Source organism: Puma concolor, chromosome D4 (assembly GCF_028749965.1).
Source record: "Puma concolor isolate L17-30 chromosome D4, mPumCon1.1.hap2, whole genome shotgun sequence".
NCBI classification, from domain to species: domain Eukaryota; kingdom Metazoa; phylum Chordata; class Mammalia; order Carnivora; family Felidae; genus Puma; species Puma concolor.
The window spans coordinates 75559727-75586635 of record NC_141679.1 but is presented as its reverse complement, the minus strand read 5'-3'; the positions used below and the strand labels follow the sequence as shown (position 1 = coordinate 75586635).

Genomic DNA, 26909 nt, shown 5'->3' with positions numbered 1-26909 from the left:
CACCCTCACCACCAGTCCTTCCCCTTTCTGTGATTTTTTTTTCAATCCCAGGTTTATATGCAAGCTTGACATATCCCAATCCAGTCAGCAGCAATTTTTGTTTAAAAGATCAGTGTTTCCATATTCCTGCTCTCTTTGAACTTGTCCCCACATTTCATGCTGTCACGGACTTGTCCCCTTTGGATAAATCTCCACTATTATGGGTCCTTCCTTCCCAGATATCTGGCAGCATTTCCAGATTTCAGGAGAAGCTGATAGGATCAAACTGAACCCTTTGGAGTCATTATACTCCAGTCCAAGGACTCCAGCTTCTCCGAGGCCCAGCAGAGACACATTTTCTGCGGAGGTCTTCTGAGCTGCAGGCCTCACTGAAGAGAATGTGCAGCTTCTCAAGCAGGAAGACGTTTTGTGGCTGAGTCTAAATGAAACAGAAGTTGCTTTGTGCACACACACACACACACACACACACCCCGGAGTAGGGAAACCGTCATTTTCCTACTCGCCCTCTGACATCAACCACCTTCTCTGTAGCTACAGTTTCTCTGCACTCAAATTCATCCCTGGCAATGAAAAATGAGCCTCTCCCCTACCCTTGCTGCCGCCTTTCGCCTCACGCCCCCAGAGAAGAGTTTCTTCGTGTGGCAGCCGGTGAAGGTTTTTTTCCAAGTCACATGATCCAGGATGCAGGGGGAGAATCCTTCTTGGAACAGAGATGGGCCCAGAACCGAATGAGATGAGGAGAGATAGGGTGTGCTGTGGGAAGACTATATAAGAATGGACCCACGGCTGCAGCAAGCACTCAACCGAGTGGCCCCTTCTCAAGACACAGCCATGCATGTGCCAGAAGGCTCCGTCGCCAGCCACTTGGGAACCACGAGTCGTGGTTACTTCTATTTCACCACGACCGTGCTGGCTTTGTGTCTCGTCTTTGCTGTGGCAACCATCATGGTGTTGGTAGTTCAGAAGAAGGTAAGTGGATTTCTCTTCATCCCCTTTCCTTTCTGACTTTATGTTCGGTTTTCCCCAGAGAGAGAGCCTTGAGGATAAAGTAATAAATTAGTTGAGAAGAAAAAAAGAAAAGTACATCTATCATGTAGAAAGAGGGTGAAAAGAAACAGGAACTTAAAACTCTCAGAAATAATTTGGCTTTTAAGAGAAAATGTGTTCAGCCATCATCTCAAAACTTTCCGGACTCGTATGGCCCCAAAAAAGAGAGAGGAGCTATTAGCATTAAGAAATTAAGATTTAAATTTTGCTGGGCCAGAGACGTATCAAAGAAGGAAGTGATAAGGAAATCTGATAACAGATCTGCACAACGTGTTACCATGTCTTCAAGGTCTTCTGACCAGATTGTAAGGTTCTATATTCTCAGTGCAAATGTTCCAGAGATCTCTGGGGCCTCCTCCATTGCCAAGAGCTTTCTCAACAAGGAGCTAAGTTTCAGAAGCCAAGGTGCATATGGGAAGGAGCAAGACAGAAGACCAGGCTTAGCTCCTCAGAGCTAATTAAAGCCCACAAGACAAAGCTCGCTCCTGAGCACTGCTTGGAAGAACTTAGGATGTCACAAAAAACACAGAGCAGAGGAACACAATGTAGAAATGTTCTTAACACCTGTTCCCTCTGAAACTGCTCAGAATACTAAAACTACAAGCAATTATAGGTACCCACTGTAGAGGCAAACTGTCTCAAGAAATTGACTTTCTTTGGAGGAAATGGTAAGATTTGTTGTAAAAACAGAAGAAATGAAGGAGGACACTTCTTATTTCAGGAAATCGGTGTTTACAGACAGGCTGCCAGTGCACATTTTGTAGAAAATACCATATTGATGGTATATGTTGCTCATGAATTTTTTTAATGAAGTAGAGTTTAGGTCAATTTTGATAATTTGAGAACCTGATCTCTCTACACACCCTGCCAAAGTGGGACTGTTTCTGGTCCTTCCTTCATAACTCCCATTTTTCATTACAGTCCTGCGGAATTTGTTCCGGTTTTCCTTCAATTGTCTTAGACTGAATGTTCTAAGTTTGAAGGTTTTCCTTCAATTGTCTTAGACTGAATGTTCCATAACTTATAGATTGATGAAAAGAACTAAGCTTTAAAAGATTTTGGTATCTGTGTCTCAAATGTCATCAGCTTTCAAGTTTAAATGAAGCTTTGAAGCTCATCTCTCCATAAAGGTGACAGAAAACAGAACTGCCAACATTTGATTTAAATAGTACAATTTATGAAACTCATCCTTGAATGGGCTCATCTACATCTGCTAAAGAATAACACTCTTGAAAATATTCTAGGGCATTTTTTTTTTTGGTAGAGGGTATATAATTTCTGTAATTCTAACTTGAAGTAAACCAGAAGCATATCATTTTATAGCAGTGGCCAAAAAAAAGAAAAGAAAAGAAATTGAGGTGGCCTTTAAGAAGTTTTTAGTTAAATGTTTCAGCTAGAACTGTTAAAAAGTAGGGAGGGAAGGATGAATGGAAGTAAGGAGGGAGAAAGGAAGGAAGGGAAGGGAAGGGAAGGGAGGAAGGAAGGAAGGTAGGTATTGGAGGTGACGGTGATATATAAAGATGGAGAGAGTTCTAGAAGGGTCCTTATTCAAATCCATTCTTTCTAGGAAGGAACTAGAGTGGATCTTTCTGCCCCATTTTTGTGTATGTGGAAAATCAGGAACAGAAAGGAGACAGACAGGTCTTAACTAAGCCATCCTGAGAAAGTGATAAAATCAAGACTGCGCTTGATTGTTTAATGAGAACAGCATTCTCTTTGCCAATACAGCCAGCCACAAAAGCACTAAGAAACTTTGCTCCTGCTTTTCCCTTGGGAGCTTTATTTTCTTGTGCATCCATTTCCTTGACTTAACTCCTCACATTAGGATGTGAAAAGATTCACTTCACAATCTTATTTGTATGGTTTGGTGTGCTGTAGTTTTGTAGCCTGGGAGATGTCAGTTACTTGCTTAAAAGCTAAGGCTTGCAAGACTAATTGTGACATTAAGTGTTAAATGTTTTGCACATATCATTTTCAATAAATTATTCAAGCATTAACTATTGCAAGAGCTAGAAAGAGTTATCCCCTTGAGTTATCAAGTAAGGCTTCTTGTAGGAAGAGGGAATGCAGGCTGACTTTACGAAAGGTAGAACTTAGATAAACAGAGAGATTCTGGGGCGCCTGGGTGGCGCAGTCGGTTAAGCGTCCGACTTCAGCCAGGTCACGATCTCGCGGTCCGTGAGTTCGAGCCCCGCGTCGGGCTCTGGGCTGATGGCTCAGAGCCTGGAGCCTGTTTCCGATTCCGTGTCTCCCTCTCTCTCTGCCCCTCCCCCATTCATGCTCTGTCTCTCTCTGTCCCAAAAATAAATAAAAAACGTTGAAAAAAAAAATTTAAAAAAAAAAACACAGAGAGATTCTAACAGAGACCTCTGGTAAAGAAATCAATGGGAGAGACCCAAGAAACTTAAACTCATATCCCAATTATCAAAAAATGGAATGGGTTGATGGCTATGTAGCACTCTGTGTGAGGATGGATGGGGGCAGTGATGGAGTACCATGAAAATGGTTTCACTGGCCTAAGAAGTCACAGTTCTAGGTAAGAAGCACATGAACAGACAAAATTTAAAACAAGATAAGTCATAGTATATAATAAGTGTTGGAAGGTAGCCACATAGGGTTTCCATGACACCACAAGTTAAGGAGACAGAGTGTTTTCCCAGGTTTAAGAAAAACTTAATTGGAGATTGGAGTTCCAGACTGGCTTAAGATATTTAAAGCTGGTGGGGAAGTGGATGGGGATGAGAGGGTACTCCTGGCCAATGGAACAGCATGAACAAAGTGTTGAAGAAGGGAAAACACAGGGAGTGTAGGAAAACCAACAAAGATTGCCTTGAGATTTGGACTGAAGATCAAATAACTCCAAGGTCAAAGTCCTTGGGAGAGACAAAGAAGGAACTTAGGTTTCAGCCTCAAATATTTATTGGGCATCATCCGTATGTGGGACATTGTTCTAAGCAGTGGGGATATAGCTTGAACAAAGCCAATAAAATTACTGCTTTTGTGTTGCTTATGCAATGTACCATCTACTAATGTCTTTAAAGTCCCTGTGGTGGCTTTTCTTAATCTATCTTTAGGCCAGTATATTTATTTTAAAATATTAGGGGCGCCTGGGTGGCGCAGTCGGTTGAGCGTCCGACTTCAGCCAGGTCACGATCTCGCGGTCCGTGAGTTCGAGCCCCGCGTCGGGCTCTGGGCTGATGGCTTAGAGCCTGGAGCCTGTTTCCGATTCTGTGTCTCCCTCTCTCTCTGCCCCTCCCCTGTTCATGCTCTGTCTCTCTCTGTCCCAAAAATAAATAAATGTTGAAAAAAAAATATTATATTCCTATGGTTTAAGAAAAGTAAACAGTACATAATGGAAAAGAAATTAAAACTCACTCACACCCTTCCCACCCAACCACCAATCCCTCTTTCATGAGATCATCACCATTAACAGACTCTTCCATGTCCTTCCAAAAATACATGCATCTGTAAATGCACATGTCATTATAGTAGACTCATGATTTTGCACTTTGTTTTACTGACTTGACAGTCTATCTGGAGATCATTCCATGCCAATACATGAAAGTCTGTCTCATTCTTTGGGAGAGTCACATAGTATTCTATTGTATGACTGCTTCATAATCTATTTTATCTGTGTCTAGTGAAGGACACATAATGTTTTTCTCTAGAAGTGTTACTCACTGTGCACGTCTGCAAGGATATCTGTGGGATAAATTCCTAGTGATGAGAATAGAATGTGTATTTTCCACTTCAATAGATATTGTCAGTCAGCCTCAAAAGATATTGTACCAATATACTCTTGAAGAAGTAAAAGTCCTACCAACAAGGAGACACCTATTGACATCCATATGGGAAGACAGAAAACTGCTTTAAAAAATTTTTTTTAACATTTATTCATTTTTGAGAGACAGAGTGTGAGTGGGGGAGATGCAGAGAGAGAGAGAGAGAGAGAGAGAGAGAGAGACAGAATCTGAAGTAGGCTCCAGGCTCTGAGCTGTCAGCACAGAGCCCGACGTGGAGCTCGAACTCACAGACCATGAGATCATGAGCTGAGCTAAAGTTGGACGCTTAATTGACTGAGCCACCTAGGTGCCCTGAAAACTGATTCATTATTAAGTAAACACAACAGAGGACATGCATACCTCAGGATGAACTGTTACACAATTTATATAGCAAAGCAAATGAAAAAAAAATAAAATAAAATTGATCTTATCTCCTCCAGAGACAAAAGGTTATATAAGAAGATAGGCTGGGGGCGCCTGGGTGGCGCAGTCGGTTAAGCGTCCGACTTCAGCCAGGTCACGATCTCGCGGTCCGTGAGTTCGAGCCCCGCGTCGGGCTCTGGGCTGATGGCTCAGAGCCTGGAGCCTGTTTCCGATTCTGTGTCTACCTCTCTCTCTGCCCCTCCCCCGTTCATGCTCTGTCTCTCTCTGTCCCAAAAATAAATAAACATTGAAAAAAAATTAAAAAAAAAAAAGAAGATAGGCTGCAAGGTTGACATAGATGTCATTTCAAAAGGTTCTGAAGTCTTCAATCTAAGGGCTATCTCTATAAACCTGGAGACTGGACTTATCCAGTCCCCGAAGTGATTTATTTACATTCTAAAGGTTAGAACAAGGGGTCAGGATCTTCAGGTTTTTAAGGAGACCCTTTCTAGAAAGAAGAGAAAGTAGCTGCCTCCTTTCCCTTTATAAGTAAAGATACTTTTTTAAAATTTTTAAAAATGTTTTTATTTATTTTTGAGAAAGAGAGAGAGAGAGCATGTGCACAAGTGGGAGGAGGGGCAGAGAGAGAAGGAGACACAGAATCAGAAGTAGGCTCCAAGCTCTGAGCTGTAAGCACAGAGCCCAACGTGGGTCTCAAACTCATAAACTGCGAGATCATGACCTGAGCTGAAGATCGGTGCTTAACAGACTGAGCCACCCAGGTCCCCTATTTCTTTTCTTTTCTTTTCTCTTTTAATGTATCCTTCCAAAACCACTCTACCTGCCCACCAAGAGTGGACTGAGCGTCTGGTTAGGAGTAGTGATTGCTGGTGGCAGTGGTATGGTTTTTTGGTTTGCTTTTATGCTCAGATACAATATAGGGATGAGTTGAAATGATCCATGATGCTTCTCTCTACCCCTGATACTCTCTCCAATGCATTCAATTTGTCAATTAAAAAAAATCCACTGGAAATCTTCTAAGGGGCAAGCCTTGTGCTAGGGTTGGGTAGGGGAGGACCCAAGTGGACAGGGCAGGACCCTGGTTTCCTTGAAGCTCTCTAAATGAGGCCCAAACACCCAAGAGCTTGAGTTCAGGGCAGAGTGGCACAGAAGGCCATAGATAGAAGGAGAGGAAGTGTTTCTGCTTGGGATGAGGGCGTGGCTTGCAGAAGAGCTAGAACGGAAGCTGAACCTCTTTAACACCCATATAACCTTTCACCTAAATTGGCCATGTTAACATTTTGCCCTATTTGTGTTCTTTTTAGATGTATGACAGTAAGGTGCAGACAGTGTGGCCTTTTACCTGCACATGTCTCGGCGCTCATCGGCGCTCATCTCCTCCTTACTGCAATGCCATTATCACAGCCAAGAGAGTCAATGTCAACTTAGAGATACTATCTCATAATAATGCACAGTCCATATATCAATGCCCCACCCTTATCCAAAAATATCTTTTACGGCAGTTGTGCCTTGTTTTGTTTGGGGATCCTAAATCCATACTCAGGTCACACACCACATTTGGTTATGTTTTTTTCACTCTAGAACATTGCTGTTTAAAGGGTGATCCCTTAAACAAGCAGGTGATCCCTGCTTGTAGGAAATGTAGACTCTCAGGCTCCATTCTAAACCAACTAAATCAAAACCTGCTTTTTAACAAGCTCATATGCACACTAAAGTTTGAGAAGCAATCATGTAGCAATCCCCCCTGTGCTTTGTTGTTTGTTTCTCAGGACATTGACTTTTTCAAAGGGTCCAGGCCAGTAAGCTTGTAGAATTGGCCAAGTTTCAGATTTGTCTTAGTGTTTGCCATAATTACATTCAGATTAAACTTTAGTACAATAAACAATAGTTTGTAGGCAGTGTTTCATACTTCTTATTGTGGCATGCCTAGAGGCACGTTAAGTTGTCCCATTATTGGTGATGATGTTTAATTCCTTAAGGTGGTGCCCACTGGTGAACATCTTTTTCCTTCTTATTAATAAGTAATCTATGAGGTAATACTTTAAAGACCTATAAATATCTTTCACTCAGCAGTTTGATCATTCCTTGATGATCCTTGTCTAAATCAGGGAATGCACTGAGGGTTGAAGAATGATGGTTGCCTAATTTTATCATTCTTTCCGTATTTATTAACTGGCATTCTTCAGTAAACAAGAGCTCTCCACTGGAAGGATGGTGGCAGGTGCAGCTGGGGCAGGGCTTTCCAGGTGAGGCAAAAGAATGAGCAGAGGCACAGCCCAGAGGAAGGCAAGCCCAGGTTTCAGGAGAGGAGTGGCAGGGCCAGAACAGAAGTCAGCCCACACTGCACAGGAGAACAGCAGGAAAAAGAGGTCGCTGGCAAGAAGCATGGATAGAAGTAGGTAAGAGAGTAGGATGCTACGTCCATCAGCAGACAAGGAAGATTTCCTAAACCCATGTATGAGCCCAGCTTCCCGTGGCCATTCTCCATTCCTTGGGGAAGGAAGACCTCAGGTGTTCTTATTGCCTGTTGAGTAATGTCTTTAAGCCCTTGCTACTCAAAGTGTGGTCCACAGCCCAGGAGCACTGGCATCATCTAAAAGCTTATTAAAAATGAAAAACCTAAGGGTCCATCCCAGGACCAGAATCAGCATTTTAACAAGATCCCTCAGGCAAAAAAACACTGCTTTAAGCCACTCTGGTCCAGTTCCCACTTATACTACCCATACCAAAACAAACACTGCTTCCCAAAATTGTCTTTCTCCTGAGGACTTTCTGTGACCTCCATCTACTTTCTCATTGACTCTCAGGAGAATTTGCTGCCCTGGCTTCATCCTGTCCTATTCTAGAAAGGCAGCATAGTATGGTATTAAAGAGCATTGCCTTCCGAGTCAATACACTTGATTTGACTCTTTTCCCTGCTCTTCACCATTTGTAGAACCTTCCGAAATCATTAAGTCACTTCTCTAAGACTTCATCAATCACTAACTCTTGGGTAAAGACCAAATGAAAAAACACATGGAAAGCATTAGCCCTGGAGGACCAAACACCTTCATGAAGTGCTTACTCATGCTAGCTTGAAAGTAAAGGAGACATTCCTGAAAAAAAATCTCCAGGGCCCATCTTACAAGACAATGTGAGGCCAGTAAAGAAGGGGATATGGAATCTCCCCAGCATATTCCAAATATTAGTTGCCTTGGGCCATTTTTAATCAGAGAGGACATCTTTAATCAAAAGCACATTTGGTATCTGCCTGCCTCTGTGCAGCATTATTCATGAAAGAAATGAGCCTTTCAAGGTATTGGGGCAAATTAAGCACATCATCAGGATCAAAAGATCCAAAATAGCTATCATTTTCGAGTACTTGCCAACATTTTTTTATACAGTGTCTTATTGTGTCTGCAACAACCCAGTAAAGGAAAGGGTGATTAGCCCTCTAATCACAATAATAAAAGGAAACAGGGAAAAAGAGTCATAGGCAGGGAACATGATTGAGATTGGGTCATTTCACCTGGGGACAAGCAGATTAAACATGACCGTTCCTCCCTCCATCCACAGAAACATTGTTGGAAATACTAATCAGATACCTGGAGTCTGAAACTAAAGAAGTACAATGAAAGAGGGGTGCCTGGGTGGCTCAGTCGGTTGAGCGTCCGATTTTGGCTCAGGTCATGATCTCACAGCTTGTGGGTTTGAGCCCTGCATTGGGCTCTGTGATGACAGCTCAGAGCCTGGAGCCTGCTTCGGATTCTGTGTCTCCCTCTCTCTCTGCTCCCCCCCTGCTCACGCTCTGTCTCTCTCTCCTTCAAAAATAAATAAACATTAAAAGAAACAAAGAAGTACAGCGAAAGAAGTGTAACTGGTTGGTAACCATGGAGATGAAGTTTCCTGAGCTACTCAATGGAGCTGAGAATGACAGCCTGGGAGGGTCCATTAGCTTATGTCTATGTCCAGCCTATGTGCTATTGACCTGAAAGGCAAGTCGCTGGGCAAGATGGGCCACATTTCCCCAGCCAGGACCCAGAACACCAGACAAGATTTGGGGGAGAATTCTAGGACTGAGAGTCATCTTTGCCAAAGAGGAGTTGGTGGACAGCACTAGATCATGCCAAGGGCATAAACAACTCTCAGCAAATTATAAAAGTCACCATCTCTTTACACCTTGCTGTTCTACGGCAAGGATTGCTAAAGGGAGGGGAGTGTAGGGGAGAATGAGCATCTCCATCCTTAGCTTCTGAAGCTAGCATCTCTCTCGGGGCAGTGGAAAGAACACCAGAAAATTTCAACCCAAGATCTGCCTCTGACTCATGAGTATTTCAATTTCTTGTTCTATTAAATTAACTTGATGGGCTGAAAGATGTCTGGGTTTTCTTCTGGCTCTGCTTCTCTGATATTTTCTACCATGGGCAGCCAGGAGAGCTTTAGAGACCTCATCCCAGGAGCTCTCCAAAATAGGAATAATCATACTGCTGTCTTGGATGCCCTCGGCCCTGGGTGAAGGTTTAAGCAACAAGATTCTTTCTTATACAAAGATGTGCTATTTTTGACATTCTCCTGCATAAAGTTAGGAAACCAGAAAGCCCTCAAATGACAGACAGAGGCCTCCTCTGACCCTCATATGAATGAGGTCCTCCCCCCAGATATTATCTCTTACAACCTTGTTATGTACGTGAAGTGTGTTCGGTGGATCAGGAGCCTCAGCATCACCTGGGAGTTTGTCAGAACTACAGACTACAGCCAAACCCACTGTATCAGAATCTGCATTTTAACCAGCTCTCCAGGTGATTCGCATACTCATTAAAGTTTGAGAAGGGTTAACTTGAAACACTCTTCCTTCACAGCCCTTGCCTCAACTTGCAGTTCAATTATATATTTATTTGGATATTTTAAGTGACTGCTTTAATGACTAAGCCATAAAATCCACAGGATGTCTTCCAGTGACTAACGTAGTTCCTGGCACACACCAGATCAGGTGTTCATTCAACATGTGCTGAATGTATGACTCTCTGGTATTTCCCGGACTACTCACAGAGTCTGGAAATGGCCCCAGTGGTTCTACTATGCCAGCCTTCTCTCACTGTCCCTGGATACTTTCCTGGATGGCCAAGAAATTCAACTATCTTAGCATTGCATTTCAATGTAGATGTTCTTCTTTGTGCATTTGCACATCACACTAATTGATGAACATGCTTGGTAGTAAATTGGCTGCTCATTAGATTTCGAAATGTTATTTACAACCTTGCAGAGGCAACAGAGGGGAATTTTGTGATGTCAGGTTTTCCTATGAACTGCACGCATAATTTATGAGAGACCACAAATGTACTATTGTTACTTAGGTTAAGAGCTTTCAACTAAAGCACTAAAATAATAGACTATTAGAGCTGAGAAGGAAGGCTATTCCAAGCCAAGTTCACTTCCTTTGCCCTGAAAAGCTGAAGCCCAAAAGTTTACATTGACTTCTGCCGTCTCCAAATGAGGGCTATGCCAGGGCTTTGCCTTCAGGAGTCTTCCTCCACTCACTACAACCCACTTGGAATGGAGAAGAGATCCATTTATCAGAAAATGAGCCATCAGTGGAAGGCAAAGGACAGAACCTCCAGGGAAATGATGGAATAAAAGGAAAACTCCAGATAGTCTTAGTTGTTCAGACAGAACACTAAGGAAGTAAGATGTGCACAGCTGCTAACTTCTTGCTCTGGACAAGATTGGGGTTATTTTCACCCAGGTCAATGTCATGCTTCTGTAGGTCTGTATTAATATTTCAGCCCAGTGCACTACAGGAGACCCCCACTCTGACAGTTCAAAAGAGAAATAAGATACCTTATACCTTCTTGGCAAGACACCTGAGGTGTGGCTCCATGGGTGAAAGGGGCGGGGAGAGAGCCTAGGGTGGGAATGTCAGTTTCTAAGAAATTTATTAGGGGTGAAAAATTTTGCCCCTCTGCTTCTGTTCTCTGCTTGCTCAGAGCACCCCAACAAGAACTCCCTATCATTCCCTCCATTCCCCCAGGTTGGAGGACCCCTCCTTCAGAACACAACCTGCTTCTATCAACCTCTTACTTACCTGTATAAATATTTATGTATATATTTATGTTTATTATACAATAAATAATCCAAAATATAATGTGAATTTATAAATATATAATTTTCCTATGTGTTTGCTTTGTTCTATCATTATAAATATTTGGATATTATAATCATCTATAAATTTATAATAAAGTCATGAGGGCAGGGAACCAATTTAATTATTTATGGTATCATCACAATGCTTGGCATATAAACATTCAATTAATTCAGAATTTCCAACCACAGGAAATATAGAGATGTACCTTCCAAGGTATGTTTACAGCATACTTTCACTATTTGATGAATCAAATACGGAAAAAAACCCACATGTATTTATACATTAGACTTGCTTGTTCTTTTGTTGACCAAAGGGGGGAAAATATCAAATGCAGAGGTGAAAACAAAAGCCCTGGACAGGGTGATGAGTTACAGATTCTGGATCCTGACCTGCCATAAACTTTTCATTTTACCCTGCTCAGCCCCAACTTCCTCACCTGTGAAATGTGGACAGTAAACCCTGGCCTCACCTTGCGTTTCTAGTAGGCAAGCTATCAAGCAAATGGGTGAGTTTTCAATGTAAATTAGGCCTGTGAATTCATTTTTTTTAACTCAAGAGTCAAGTGGAACACAAATTCTAAATTGCACAGCACTTTGAGGACCAGAACGGGAAAGAAAAAGGTAAGTTCTTTCCATTGAATGACAATCTCACACTGCCTCTCTTTTTCTTTCTTCTCTTCCAGGATTCCATTCCCAACCCACCTGGAAAATTCCCCCTTAAAGGAGGTAAGACCTTGGAATTAGGAGTAAATATGTAGTGAATCATCCATGTGACATCATAGTGGAGTAACAACCAGAAGCATCATAATATTGCCCAACAGAAAAGTGGGTGGAGGCAAAGGTGGAGGCTGCTCAGATCTGAGCTGGTGCATCTGGATTCATCCTAGCAGCCTCTGTTTGGCAGTCTGGTGCCTACAGCTCTCCCACTAATGAAAGTTCTACCAGTGACCTAGACTATCATGTGTACATGGATAAGAATGCAAAGCAGTGTTGTGTTAAGAGCTTGGTATCTGGAGTCAGACAAGTGTGGGTATGGATCTTGGCTCTACGTCTCACTGGGAACCTTAGCTTTTCATCTATAAAATGGGAATAATAATATCTACCTCATGAAAGTATTAGAGAAGCCAATCAGATCTCATCCATAAATTGCTTGTGGTGGCTACTGGCATATAGTAATCATTAAATAACTGGTAGTAGCCAAAATGCATAATGAAGGTAGGATTGTAAAAATAGACTTTCTCCTCACCCCATATGTTTCCTATCATTGAAGTCACTAATCAATGCATTGTCTCTATGAGTCCCAGAGTTAGCTTAACACTGAGGATGAAAAGCTTTGAGATCATCAGGCAAACATTTTGCTTGCACAGAAGAGGAAAAGTAAGACCCAGTGAAGTGTCATATCCAAGGTCATTTGGAGCCAAACCCAGAACCCCGATGTCCTCATCTTTCATTCAATGTTTTATCCACCCCAGAACATGAACCCATCTCAGTTCTGTAAACTCTAGAACCTAGATAGTAATTACAGCTGGATAACCAGACAGATCAGAAAAAAAGGTAAAAGAGAAAGGGTGGGACAACATAGGCACCCAGCTAGAGACACCAGAGCATCCGTGGGATGAGAGAACACAAGTGTGTGAACACAGCCCCAAATCCCAACACCATCTCACTAGGAGTTTGGTTTAGGATGCCTCAGTCATGCCCTTCCTTCTATCTGTCACAGAGAAATTTAGACAATAGAAGCAAGTGCCCCAAACAGACAAGCATTCTGGACCTTTCAAGGAAGACTAATAATTATAGCTTTGTCAACAATAAGTTAACCTTAGCTGGAATTACTTACTTCGCAAGTGACCACAACTTGCCTATTGCCTCTGTAGTGCAGAAGCAGCCATAGACTGTACAAATGAGCAGAGAGTTGTGGGGCCATAAAACTTTATTTACAGAATGAGGTGCTAGGCTAGATTTGACCCACAGACCCTGTTACGGAAACAGCACAGGCTTTAGCATCAGAACATGTAATGCATGCTCTCATGGAGCCTTGCCAAAAAAAAAAAACAAAACAAAACAAAACAAAAAAAACAGGCACACTGACTCAGTGTCATTTTTCCTTCTCTGCTCCCACCACCCCACAACCACATCTACCCGGATCCTCTAAGGAAGACCAGAACTTCTCATTTCTTGAGAGAGAGAAGTCATCTGTAACAGGAACATACTTCAATGATGAGGATAGTATTGATTAGGCAATGGGACCTCAACCATTCTGGATCTTGGTTTCTGCACCTGTAGAGCACTGCCCATCATGGGTTTGCCAAGCACAGGGGGCTCTAACTGCTGGTTTTGTCCCTATGATGTTTTTCACCAGTCCAGAGTGAAATAGGAAGAAGAAGGACAAGGTAGCCCCTTTTTCTCATAGCCAACTATTTTTAATGTAAGGGGCACTATTTTCTCTAAGAGTACATCCTTCCCTAAAGCATTAAAATGTTCTTTCTTATACAATACGAAGCTGATATGGATGCAAGTTGAGTTATTTTGTTTTGTTTTAGTGGGCACAATAGACAAAATCAAAAGCTGTCTACTCTACATTGGTCACTGAATTTTCATTTGGGGGTAATATTCTTTGGTCTATGAAACACAAAATTGTGGGAGCCATGAACTAGGTCACTTATCAAATCCCTTATCTTGGCCATCACTGTGTCAGAATATACACTAATCCAGAAGCACCCTCAGCTGACAATTCCATATTTCTGCACCCAGATTTTAGAAATGATAATAATAATCCCCACCAGGGCTATGAAACTTTTGTTAAAGATCTTCCCATGCCTCCCCTGGATTGATTTAGCCTCACTCCTGTGAGCAAACCACACGGGGGTTGTTATTTCTATATTGCAGGTGAGAATCTGAGGTCCAAGCCATCAAGGTGACTCACTTAAGGTCATCCAAGGAGCTGATGGCAGAGCAGGGATCAGAATCCAGGACTCTTCTGTGTTCCCTGTATGATGTGCTTTGGCCATGAAATGTTAGTGACCAGCTATGTGTAGTCCCTGGCTGTCTCCTATTTATAATGCACATCTACATTTCTCTTCACTTGGCAAACTGTAGACACAGTAGTAGGGTGAGGTGGAAAGCATATTACTTGGGCTCCAGAACTGATTTTCATCCCAGCACTCTGTGTATCTCTGGGCATCTGTGTGCTAAAATGTATGTATCTCTGTGTATCTATGTGCTAAAATGAAATGAACAGGTCGTTCCAGCTTTGACACTTCATCATGCTTTGATTCAGTATGTAAATATAGAAGAAGAAAAAAGTCTAACAATAATCTTGAGGAAATCTGTAGCCACAACCTCCTTTCCCCAATAAGCCCCTCTTAAACAGATACAAGCAGCACTTTTCTCCTTTTGAAAAGCCATTGCAAGACATCCAGCAGGGGGGAGCCATCTCCCAGAAACCCCTAGAAGGAAGCTCCAGAGGTAGCATGTGGTTTGTCACTGGGGTGGACAACGGCAGAAGCTAGACACTTTCCAGAATGCCCCCTGCCGGCTAATGCAAATCATACATCATGAGCAGGAAACCAGCAGCAGCCCAGAGCCTAGGAAGCAGGGCTAAGGTACCTTAACACACAGTGACACTTAGCTGCAGATTAACCACAGGAAATCAAGCCTCTTTGTAATGAAGGGATTTCTGAGTCCCAACACAAGCTTCCCATTCCAGTCAGGAGATTGGTCACTAGCAGCGTTCCAGCTCACACTGATTCCACTGTGCTTAGGACACAGTGGACCATTCTGGGGGTTCAGCAGGAAGCCCCATTCCTGTGGGCCAGGAATAGCACAGGGAGGAGAAACTTGCCCCACATCCTTCTCCTCTCACCTAGAAAATAGTTAATAAGAAGCCACACACAGAGCCACCAAGAGTGTGACATGGGACAGCAAACACGACCCTTGTCTGTCCCCTGGCTGGGCCTATGTCCTTTGGACACAGAGTCCACTCTGTTCTTTCATCCCCAAATAAAATTACTCTGTCCCATCTCACTAGGGTGAGGAACCAAGGTAGGGCTCTAGGGAGAGCCCTGGGCTTCTGGGCTTTTTCTCCTCATTTCTTGTTCCAATTTTCTGCTCCTGCCACATTTTGAATCTCACACATGCTCATGTAATGTGGCATATTTGCCCAAATCACAACACAGGCACCTTTGCCTTCAGTTCCAACAGCACCCCACCTCTGTGGATAACTATGTTTGCCACACCATTTAGGGTACACAGAGAAGTTGGTGGGGCAGTGCTTTCCATCACAGAGATGATGCACATTGAGTACTAGGTCCCTCTGTTCTCGTAAGACCTCTGCCACTCCAGCCACTGGGAATTTCTCAAGGGACAGCTTCCCGCCCTGGGGTTCAGCCCTCCACCACCTGTGTACTAACTTTCTTTCCTTCTGTTTTTTCCTCCTGTTTTCACTTCCACCCTCCCCTTTTCTCCTCACAAACTCTGCCTTTATTTTATAGAATGTTTTTGGATACCTTGGTATCAGCCACAGGCTTTCCCAATATCCCAACATATAAGTGACAGTTCTTTCCACACCAGAGAAATTGTGTAGACAGCTTTTCAACCAGGTTTTCTTTTATTCCCACACTACATACATAGGAGGCTCTGGCAGAGTGAAAACAGTGGACACTGATGGGGCACCCACCTTGTGCCAAGCACAGGGCTGAGTGTTTCACCACTCACCAGGCGGTCCTCACAACATGCCCCAAGGATGTTACTGTGCCTGTTTTATAGGGATGGAATCTGGAGCACAGAGCGGTTTACTCACTTGCCTAAGATTGCACAGCTAGTGAGGAGTGGGGCAAGACCTCAAAATCCAGGCTGCCTCACCTTGCACTTTTGCTTACCCAGGATTACATTGCCAGATGCTTAGTAGAACATCACTGTGCTTCCTTCCGGTGCCCCTACCAGTTCTCTAAGGTTGGGCTCCCTTCCAACACTATGGCTTCCTTGGCACCTGTTCCCACAGCTGTTTGTTTTCTTGTTATGGAGCTCTGGAGTGGTGGGGGACATACAGAGCCCATGACAGGGAATCTACAAGCCATATTGAACCCCTAGCTTTGTGGCTGAGATGATATGAGACCCAGAGGATTCCTTCCCTCCCCACACCCTCCAGTTAGAAGTTGGCCTCTCCTGTGAGTGTCATGGGCCCCTCATATCCAGAGGTTCCTAGGGGCCCTGAGGAAGGGGAAACAGTGGATATACCACGTGTGGGTCTTGACAGCCCCTTTAGCGCCTTCCCCACCCTCATCTGAATACCCTCTCCTTAATCCTGTCCCCAGGTGGAGATGGGCAAAGACAGAGAACGGGGTTGGGCTTTGGAATACCCACATTCCAGTCCGGGGACTTGAAGCAACACACTTTCCCTCTTGGGAGCTGGAGTTTCCTGTTGTCGAAAATATCAGGAATGAGGGGAGAGAGCCAAATGACCTGACCCTGGCATGGATTTTACTTTGAGGGTGACATTCGTGGAATTAGACAAATTGACTATTTACCATTCTAACAACTTACAATTTTACATGGCTTGGCAGACTACCCTCCTCCCCATTCCCTCTGCTAAAAAGAAAGTGTGGGCATTAAAAAAAAATGAAGTAAGTTTGGCTCTTTAATTTTACCTAGTGAACCCACCCACGGAAACAATAAAAACCTCCCATTTGGGGGCAATGAAACCAAATCACGGAGGTTGGCTACTCACCGATCCCCAGCTGTCCCTGATGTCATAAGGCTCTCTGTGATCCAGGTGGTCACAGCCACACCAGGACACCACACTGGCAGCAAAAGAGGCAGGTAGAGAAGCAGCACCGTCCCCCATCACCCAGAACGACTGAAAACAGCAGAGACCTTACTTCCATCAGATAGATTGAACTGGTTCTCAATTGCCCAATTCAGCAGTTGTGGTGTACCTTTTTGTTTGGTTTTGTTTTAACTTTTCACAGCAAGATGGGGCACTTCTGCTCAGGGGGCAAATTGCTTTTCAGATAGCCATAGTCCTCAAAGATCCTATTTGCTCCTCCATTTACTTTAAACACACGCAAAACCCACTCTTACACTGTCTTTTTCTCAAGGCAGAGACAACGGGGATCGGGAATCTGTCTACAAGAAATAAACTAGAAAATGGGCCACTCAGAATAAAGTGGAATAGGATCCTGCAGAGGCAATCCAGAGTGCTAAAGCAACTTATATGTAATCTCTACCTCCTCCCACCAAGAAAAGGGAGCGGGGGGGGGGGGGGCGGGGGAGAGGAGTTCCAGGGGAGGTGAGGAGAGGGGTAGAAACAAGAGGAGAGAAGAGGGGAAAATATTCACATCACTAAGAAACATATTAAAATTTATACTTGAATTTAGTGCATACAAATTACAAGGCTCTAAATCTAGAGGAAATCCTCATCTTTCCAATACTTCAGAGAAGGAGAAAAGGAAAGAAAAAGAACAAAAGGAAGGAAAGAGGGATAGATGGAAGTAAGGAAGGAGAGAGGAAAAGCAGGACTTGGATGGTATAGCCCATCCAAGCTCTCTGGATGCCACCTGTGCTGGCTTGAATTTCTACAAGTCCAGCAGCGCAAGCCCTCGACCAGGGAACGGGAGGCAACCATCACCTAGCATCCCTTGGGCGGTGAACGCGAAGCTCATGGCTATGCATTATCTCGTCTGACCTTCCAGCAATTCTTAAAGGGAGATTGTAATTATTCTCACTTTGAGGAGAATTCAAGGAAGCTGAACAACTTATGCAAAGCCACACAACTTAGTAAAGTAGTCGAGGTAGAATTTGAACCCAAGCCTGTTTGGGTTCCTAAGTGTGCTGTCTAACTTCCTAACTTCCTAAGTATGCTGTCATACTTCTGCATCTAGAATAGCTAGGAGGTGTTTTTAAAGTTATTTGAAATGTTAGCAGAGTTCACCATGTGACTTCAGATTCACCTTGCCTTTAAAAATATTTTTTATAATGTTTATTTTTAAGAGAGACAGACAGGCATGAGCAGAGGAGGGACAGAGAGCAAAGGAGATACAGAATCTGAAGCAGGATCCACACTCTGAGCTGTCAGCATGTAGCTTCACACAGGGCTCAAACCCACGGACCGCGGGATCATGACCTGAGCCAAAGTCAGAGGCTCAACTGATTGAGCCACCTAGGCACCTCTCACCTTGCCTTTTAAAATCTAGACTTTAAAGATGCTTCCTAAATACACCTCAATAACATCAATTCCACCTGCATTTAAATTAAGTGAATTCCAAGAAGCCCACACAGATAGTCAGATAGGTTTAGCTTAAATACTGCCACAGGATTAAAAAGACACCAAAATTCCAAAAAACTGTCAAGAAATTCAAATGGATTTCAGCTTGATCTCAGTTTGTGTCTACTGGTCACTCTTTATGGGCTTAACACAGAGCATGCCATGCCAGGATGAGTATTCTCCAAATGATGTTGTAAATCCGGAGTTATATAGTTGTCCTCTGTTTAAGAAATAACCCATCTTGGACCTTTTCCGCTACTAGTTGGCTTTGTGGCATTAGGGAAATGGTCAAGTTAAAGCCAGTTGAAATGACCCATAGGTTAAGGATCCACTTCAATTCCAAATTGTACTGATAATGGAGAGACTCTCCCCTAGATGTCACTGTTGGGACCCCCCTGGATATTCCGCCAGATGGAGGGACTACCAGGACATGGTAGATGCAGTCATTAAGATAATGCCTCTCCTTCTTGGAAGGCTTAAAATATTTTCAACAGATGGAAGGAGCATTCTACACGCTTTTCTGGAAGTGTCAGATGGTCTCAAACATTTATGCACATAGTTGAGAAACTTCAATCCACCATCTAATGCCATGAGCTTTGCTTTAATGAGCATTTCATCAGCCAGCTCACTCTGCTAAGTGGCATTGCTAAGCTGTCTACTATAACCAGGAAAAGGGGAGTAGGGGAGGAAGGGACTACCATTTCCTGAATGTCTCCTCTAAGCCACATGCTGCACTGGCCACTTGACCCTCATTGCATCTTTGCAACAGCCATTGGGGTTGATTATTATCATCCGATTTTACAGATGCAGTAACTGAGGGTCAGTAAGGAAGGTGACAGTTAAAAGCCTTGACTAGAGCCCAGATGCTCTTTTTGAGATGCACTGTGTTTGTCTCATCCTAATATCAAACTGGAAGGTGCCTGGCACTCTGACCACATACCATCTGGCTGGAATGGTTGGCATGGTTTCTTTTGCCACCTTGGGCTTTGTTACATCTTGATGGAAGCCTCCTCAAGACTTTTGACTTATGGCTTGGCAGGGTTCAGCACATGGGCCTGAAGGCACCTGTTGGCATTCCTCTGCAAGAGGGAGCTCATCAGTGCTCTTTTCCCAGTACCTCCAGCTTTTTCCTCAGTTTTAGTCCAGTGTGTATAGTGGCTGCAAACCCACTTCTTCCTACATTTAACCCTCACTCTTCCATGGAAAGACATATAAACCGAGGACATAGCCCTAGACTAGGAGTAAGGAGACATGCTCTGGACTCAGCTCTGCCACTAATCTATGGTGACATCTTGGGCCAGACCCTCAGTTCCTCTGGGTTCAATGTCCCCAGTCATAGAACTAGGGTCTTGGTTAAGTTGGCACCAAATGGCCCTTTCAAGTCTGACATTTTGAGATCTCAAGGGGAGGGGGGTGGGCCAGTCTTTAGGCTGCCATTATTCTGATTTCTAGAACATGATCCTTTCAACCACCTTAAGCAACATCTCTGCCTCCCTAGCTCTGTCTTCTGTGAAACTAGCCCAGAGGGTTTCATTGGCACTTACTTCTCTCCAGGCTTCCAAACAATGTCCAAAAAAGTTCCATGATCCTGGAGGAGGCCAAGCTTGGGCTTATAAATCTTGCCCATCTAAAGGCCTTGGTCTTCAGAAAAATTTACAGAGAGCTTAAGTTGTTTGAAAGAGGGAATGCTCCACAGAAGGAGTAAGATGCTCAGGCTCTGGTTATGCCTCTGTAATTAACTCATGGAGTGACCTAGGACAAGTGTGCCATGGGAGTGACATTGGGGAACACATGTATTGTATGATTACCAAGCCTGGACCAAGTGACCTCTCAAGGAACTTGTATTTTTACAAACCATGCAAATCCTTACAGATCCTGGCTGTATATAACTTAAGATTGTACCCAGACCTGAAATGTTCTGTTCTACCTACCACTGCAGGTGTTTGGAAATCTAAATGTGTGAACATAGCTGCCTATATGGGGTAGAGCAACATGCCCACAAAGACAGACACCCAGAACTGGGACTGAATTTCTCCCTGCTACAGCAAGCCTGACCATGCGTAGCAGAGTCTACACAGTTTGCAAGGATAAACTAGAAGGGCACTTCTAGATCATCAAACCCATACTGCTCTTCACTTAGCTAAGGACAGTAGAGCCCAAAGAGAGGAAATTCCAAGATTCTAACTCCCAGGTCATCAACTCAGCCATGACTTAGAGACAATTCTCATTTCTCCGACCCGAGTGGTCAGTTCTTCACACGAAACCCCTCCAGACATCACATTCATCTAGGAAATAAATGAAACAGTGGTATGTTCTCTCAGCATTCAAAATTCCAGGGATATCACAGGGTTCCCACTACAGGTAACACCACCTGTTTGTAAGTCACTCCTTCTTGTCTTCATAATCAAAACAGAAAGTCATATCATGGACTCATAAGGTGACACATGGCTGGTGACCAATGAAATTTCCATCTGGCTCTTGACAAGACACTCATGACCCTCAAATCAGCCCAACATGTCTTTGAACAGCACTAACTGGTCACATATTTGAGCTACCAGCCCTGTGATTTACAATGTGATGTGTGTGTCTTTAGAGAAAGTCTTCCCATAGCCTTATCTGAGAAATAGGAACAAGGACAGTGTTTGTTGTTAGCCAAGTGCATCATCTCTTCAAACTTCCACATGGAGCCTTAGTGTTTGGGCCCCCACAGAGCAGGCTGCACTGCCTTCCTGCTGACAGCCTATCAGATGTAAAAGGCCAAGAGCTGCCTTCCTCTGGGCTCCTCTCCACATTCAAAATCCCCTTCCACCAACAGCTTCCCCAGTGTCCTGTTCCCAGTCCCCTTATTCAGGTGGCTCCAGCAATGCCAATCTTGAAGAGGGTTGCCTATGTTTTTCCTTTTGTTGGAAGCCATGTAAAAGATTCGTAAAGAAAAACTAAACTACACCTTGCCTTTTGACTTCAGGAAATGCAAATGCTTCAGAATGAGGTGTGTGTGTTTTTTTTTCCATCCTTGGGTTTCTCAGAATTACAGCTGAGGTCAACCAACCAAACACACAAAGACTGAAGGGGAAAGGAAAAACAGAACGTGCATGTGTGAGAGGCCAGCCCAGACTTGTACTTCTCCAGCCACTTGTTTACAGAAGTTTCCCTGATAGATGCCACCGCAAGTGACATGATGTGAGGGGGCCTCTGACCAATGAGCAGAGCCTGTTTTTGTAATGCTGATTCTCATGATGTGTGTTGGCCTCAGCCCAAGCCCAGGGCATGAGTCTCTTAATGAGTCTCTATCCTCCCATTTAATCTAAGCTCACCTGAAGAACTATGGGAGAATGAGGTTGGTATTCCAGCCCCAAGGGGAGAAAGCAAGCCAAGCATCCCCACTCACCTCACTCATGCCAGAACTCACCTGATATCCATGGAGGGAAGTAAGAGGGACAGAGTAGATGACTCAATTCAACAAACATTTACAGAGCATCTTCGGGGTGAGCAGTGGGGATATATAAGTAGCTGTCTCTGCCCTGAGGGTTCACAGTCTAATGGAGGAGGCAAATAGGCAAACAGGGAAGGTCAGAGATGACTTCCAGGCTATGCATTAAATAAGGAGTAAAACTCCAGTGAAGGGAGATTCCAGGTGATGAGGCAAATTAACCAGTACGGTCATCAACGATCTACCTGGGTGTTAGAGTCAGACAGCCTAGGTTTGAATCTCACTCCACCACTGACTAGCTGTGCAAATGTGAACAAGTCATTAACCTTTTAAAGCCTTGGCTTCCTTGTATGCGGGACAGAAATCATTGTAGTACCTTTCTCATGGGGTGGTGGCGAGAAGTAAGTGAAAGACAGAATGTAACACACTTAGCACAGTACCTGGAAAATAGCCAGCACTCATTTTGTACTAGCTGTTATTTTGTCTACTACTGCTACTGGGATTGAGAGTCTGAGGGAAAGAGGGAAGGTGGGGTGTGAGACTGGAAAATGCAGTAGGGACAGAATGCTAGGAACCACGAACTCCTGTGGAGGATCTTGGCCCTGATCCTGCAGGCACAGCAAAGTCAGAAAGGGATTCAAGCAAAGAAGAGACACAGTCAGGTATGCCTCACTGCAACTTTTTCTGACTTGATGTTCCACATACTGGCCAGAGGGACCCTTAACACCATTCACAGTTCATTAGAAAATAAGCAGGCCTCACATTGTAATTTTGATTCTAACACCTCAAGAGCGTGGGCTGTGGTGGAAACAGGTAAGAGGTGGGATCAAAAGAATGGTAGCTGGCCTACCAGTCCTCATCACCAAGGAGACCTTTGGGCCAGAGCATCTTTATGGGTTGAGGGCAGACAAGGATGAAAACTGTTCCCTGCTTTTCTGGGGGTTGTGGTGATGTGGCAGGGGTGAGGGTAGGAGGGAGTTGCTGTTGGCAGTGAGCTTGTTCAGACAGCAGAGGGAACTCTTCACTTAACTTTCAACTTTTCCAAGGCTCCATGGGGAAATGAGGAGGCCAGAAGGGATTTCCTCAAGCCTGGGGCAGAGAGGGGAACCTGAAAGATTGTGAGCCCAACAGATACCAATCAGAGATCCAGGGAGCAAACACATCAGGGTATGACTGCTTCAACTGAACCAGCCCATGGCTATCTAGTCTCTGATGGACAGAATGAATGGTCACTCCAGAGACACCATCAAAAAGAGGTCAGTGTCAGGTCTTAGATCTCCCAGATTTATAGATGGGAAACCAAGATCCAAAGACAAGAAGGAATTTACACAGAGTACGTTGAATTCATGAGTCATTGCAGGAAATGTATAACTTGGTTCTTTGCATATAAAATAGTTTCTATAATAAGAAGCTGCTAAGCCAGCATCACCAGTGAATATATTAAAAATATTTTTATTTCTTAAATACCAGGATGACATAAACACTGTCATTTTCCCCTGCCAAGGAAACTCCAGATAGCAGGCTTCCTGCTTAGATCTCTTTAATCCTATATCCTCTTAAAATTGAGCACAAGAGGGGCGCCTGGGTGGCGCAGTGGGTTAGGCGTCCGACTTCAGCCAGGTCACGATCTCGCGGTCCATGAGTTCGAGCCCCGCGTCAGGCTCTGGGCTGATGGCTCGAAGCCTGGAGCCTGTTTCCGATTCTGTGTCTCCCTCTCTCTCTGCCCCTCCCCCGTTCATGCTCTGTCTCTCTCTGTCCCAAAAATAAATAAACGTTGAAAAAAAAAATTTAAAAAAAAAAATTGAGCACAAGAATGTGTTTATTGCCACTGTCCAGCAAATGATTTTGAGGAGGAAACCTGGTCTCTGGAATCAAACATGGGGATAAATCTCAACGTTATCACTAACCTCCTTGACCTTGTATCATTGACTATGTCTAGGCATCAGGATCAATCTTGCAGAGTTATTCTGAGAATTACATCAGCAGAAATATATAAAAGTACACAGACCAGTATCTGGTGCACTCTCAAAAGAAGGATAGCAGTAATTACTATCAGTCTTATCATTGTGACCATCCCTGCCTGGCTGAGTGATGTGGGACAATGTGCTTAATCTGTCTGGTCCCTAGGCTTTTTTCCATCTGTAAAAGGGACTTAATAATACCACTCTAATAGAGTTGCTGCAAAGATTAAGTGAATGGAAGTATGTAAACCGACAGGAATGGCACGTGGCACTTAGGGGAATTCAGGTCATATTAGTTTTCTTCCCCCAATTTCCAGTCTTTTGTAAATGTCCAAGTGGAAGCAACCAATTGAAAATAACCTTAAGATACTTGGTGGCAAAAATGATAAATAAACAGGTTTCCTTTTAGACCTCCAAATGGAAACAGAATACTAATTGTCTCTATCAAAGGGTCATGAAAAAAGATCCGGTGTCTCCAGTTCCCAGAGTAGAGTAAGACATTTAATGTGTGATCTCCTTATTTTTAGGAAATTGCTCAGAAGACATCTCATGTATACTGGAAAAGGCTCCATTCAAGAAGTCATGGGCCTACCTCCAAGGTCAGTAACTGAATCTAGGAACTCCATCCATATGAGGGCCACTTCCTGTGGCCTTTCTGAAACCTCTAACCCAGAGGTCACAAGTAGAAGCCCATGGCTAAATATGACCTGCAGATATGGTCTATAGCCTGCATGCTATTTTTTATAATTTGATTTTAAAAGCCTTAGGGGGAGGGGAACCTGGGTGGCTCAGTCAGTTGAGCATCTGACTCTTGGCCTCCACTCAGGTCATGATCTCACTATTCATGAGGTCGAGCCCTGTATCGGGCTCTATGCACTGACAGTGCAGAGCCTACCTGGGATTCTCTCTCTCCCTCCCCATCTGCCCCTCCCCTGCTCGCTCGCTCTCTCTCTCAAATAAATAAATGTACATTTAAAAATATATATTTTAAAAAGGCCTTAGGGGTAAAGGGGAGAACTCACAAGACTCTTCCTTCCTCAGCCTCCTTCCCAATTTTGCATTACCAACCTGGCCTCTGAAGGCATTTGTGTCCCACCCCCATGGTCCCTCTTTATTCAGCCACATACAAGTTTTGGGCCAAGTGTACAGTACTTTTCCTCATGAAAGAGAAGCAGGCTTTTAGTCTTTGCCTCTGTCAAGTTATTCACAAGGGAACCACAAAATTGCCTTGTCCCCCGATTGACAGCTTAATGAACATGCTGGCACATAGCCTATTTGCATATTGCAGCATGCATCAGGTAAGAGGCCCCTTATAAAGGAAACAATACAAGGCACTTACACTGTGAAAGCTGAGATATGGAGAGGATGGCCAAGATTCTCTGAATAGCCATTCTGCCCATTTTAAAAATTCAATTTTGCAGCTAGATTAGTTCTCACTCTTCAGTTGAATCGCAATGAGGTCTAAAGGGAAGGCAATTAAAACGAATGCCAGCTTTCCAGTTCTGAAAGGCACCCTGACTAATCAGTGCTGATTTTCACTTGTTAGGACTCAGAGAGACTTGGCTTTCCACATGAAAATGTCTGCCACATCGTCTGCTTTTCTATAAATCCCAGCTGGGAAGAGTCCCTTATTGTACACTTGTGTGATCTATACAATTATGTTTGGCTGCCCTTTTAAAAAGAGGAATACATTAAAAAATTCAGACAATGAGTTGTTAAGGACACATCTTAATATGAAAATCAACAGACTGCAGTTCTGCTGGACACTTGATGCCTGAATTGGTTACTAATTGAAAAAAAACTAAATATCATATCTCACTTTATGCAATGTCTACCAAATAGTACTCCCTTATTGATGAAGCATTCATTGATTGATTGAATAAATCAACATGATGGTCCAGAACTTATGGGGGAATACAGTACAAGAGCTCACAGTCTCAAGAGGGAAAGATAGTAATAATAATAATAATATAATGTAATATAATATAATATATAATTAAGTGGAAAATGATTCTATAAGAGGTAGCAGTCCATTACCATGTATGTTCTGACCCTTCAGCTTTAAGCATTAGAGAAAAAGGAAGAGGGGTGTTTTGCACCTGTCCCTTGAATGTTAAGCAGTGCCTAGGATGAGTAACATGTAAGATATTCCAGATGGTTGGAACAGCAGGCAATACTATAGAAAACACGAGTCTCAAATGGGAAACCTTGAATAAAAACTTCACATTTCCAATCTGCCCCTGAAATATGCCCAATAATTCTGTCTTCTTATCCTTCTCTTTCTAGTGTCAAAGCATATAAACAAATCCAAGTTGTCTTGGAACAAAGATGGCATTGTCCATGGAGTCAGCTATCAGGATGGGAATCTGGTAATCCAGTTCCCAGGTTGGTACTTCATCATTTGCCAACTGCAATTTCTCGTGAAATGCCCAGAACATTCTGTTGACCTAAAGTTGGAGCTTCTCATCAACAAAGATGTCAAAAAGCAGGCGCTGGTGACAGTGTGTGAATCTGGAGTGCAAAACAAAAACATATACCAAAATCTCTCTCAGTTCTTGCTGGAGCATCTGCAGGTCAATACCACCATATCAGTCAAAGTGGATAAATTCCAGTATGTGGATACAAACACCTTTCCTCTTGAGAATGTGTTGTCCATCTTCTTATATAGTAGTTTAGACTGAACCATTTCTCCTGGCCTTCAGGAAGAAAGCAACTCTCTACCATACAGTATTCATCCATCAAACACTTGGGCAAAAAGAAAACTCAAGACCAAGACTAAAACCACAAAGGGTATTAAATAACACGCTTCTCCTTCTTGTCTCTTGGGAAGATACAGCTCCAGGGTTAAAAAAAAAAAAAAAAAAAAAAAAAAAAAAAAAAAAAAAAAGAACAGTTTTGAATGAAGTATCTTTCAAATAGAAGGC

General features: G+C 43.4%; 2 protein-coding genes across 2 annotated transcripts in view; one reads left to right on the top strand and one right to left on the bottom strand.

Annotated features, from left to right (window-relative positions):
* LOC147575015 (uncharacterized) overlaps nucleotides 1–26909 on the bottom strand; it is a 285037-nt gene that overhangs the window by 83531 nt on the left and 174597 nt on the right. The gene's annotated exons all lie outside the window — the stretch shown is intronic.
* Nucleotides 207–26869, top strand: TNFSF8 (TNF superfamily member 8). Its single transcript, XM_025912667.2, has 4 exons — nucleotides 207–969; nucleotides 12017–12059; nucleotides 24513–24584; nucleotides 26272–26869. The coding sequence occupies exons 1-4, from the start codon at nucleotides 775–777 to the stop codon at nucleotides 26664–26666; spliced, it is 705 nt and encodes a 234-aa protein (XP_025768452.1). The 5' UTR covers nucleotides 207–774; the 3' UTR covers nucleotides 26667–26869.

Coding starts and splice junctions, on each gene's coding strand:
- TNFSF8 (XM_025912667.2), top strand. CDS start 775: ATGGACCCACGGCTGCAGCAAGCACTCAACCGAGTGGCCCCTTCTCAA. Junction 970..12,016: donor TGTTGGTAGTTCAGAAGAAG/GTAAGTGGATTT, acceptor CTTCTCTTCCAG/GATTCCATTCCCAACCCACC. Junction 12,060..24,512: donor AAAATTCCCCCTTAAAGGAG/GTAAGACCTTGG, acceptor CCTTATTTTTAG/GAAATTGCTCAGAAGACATC.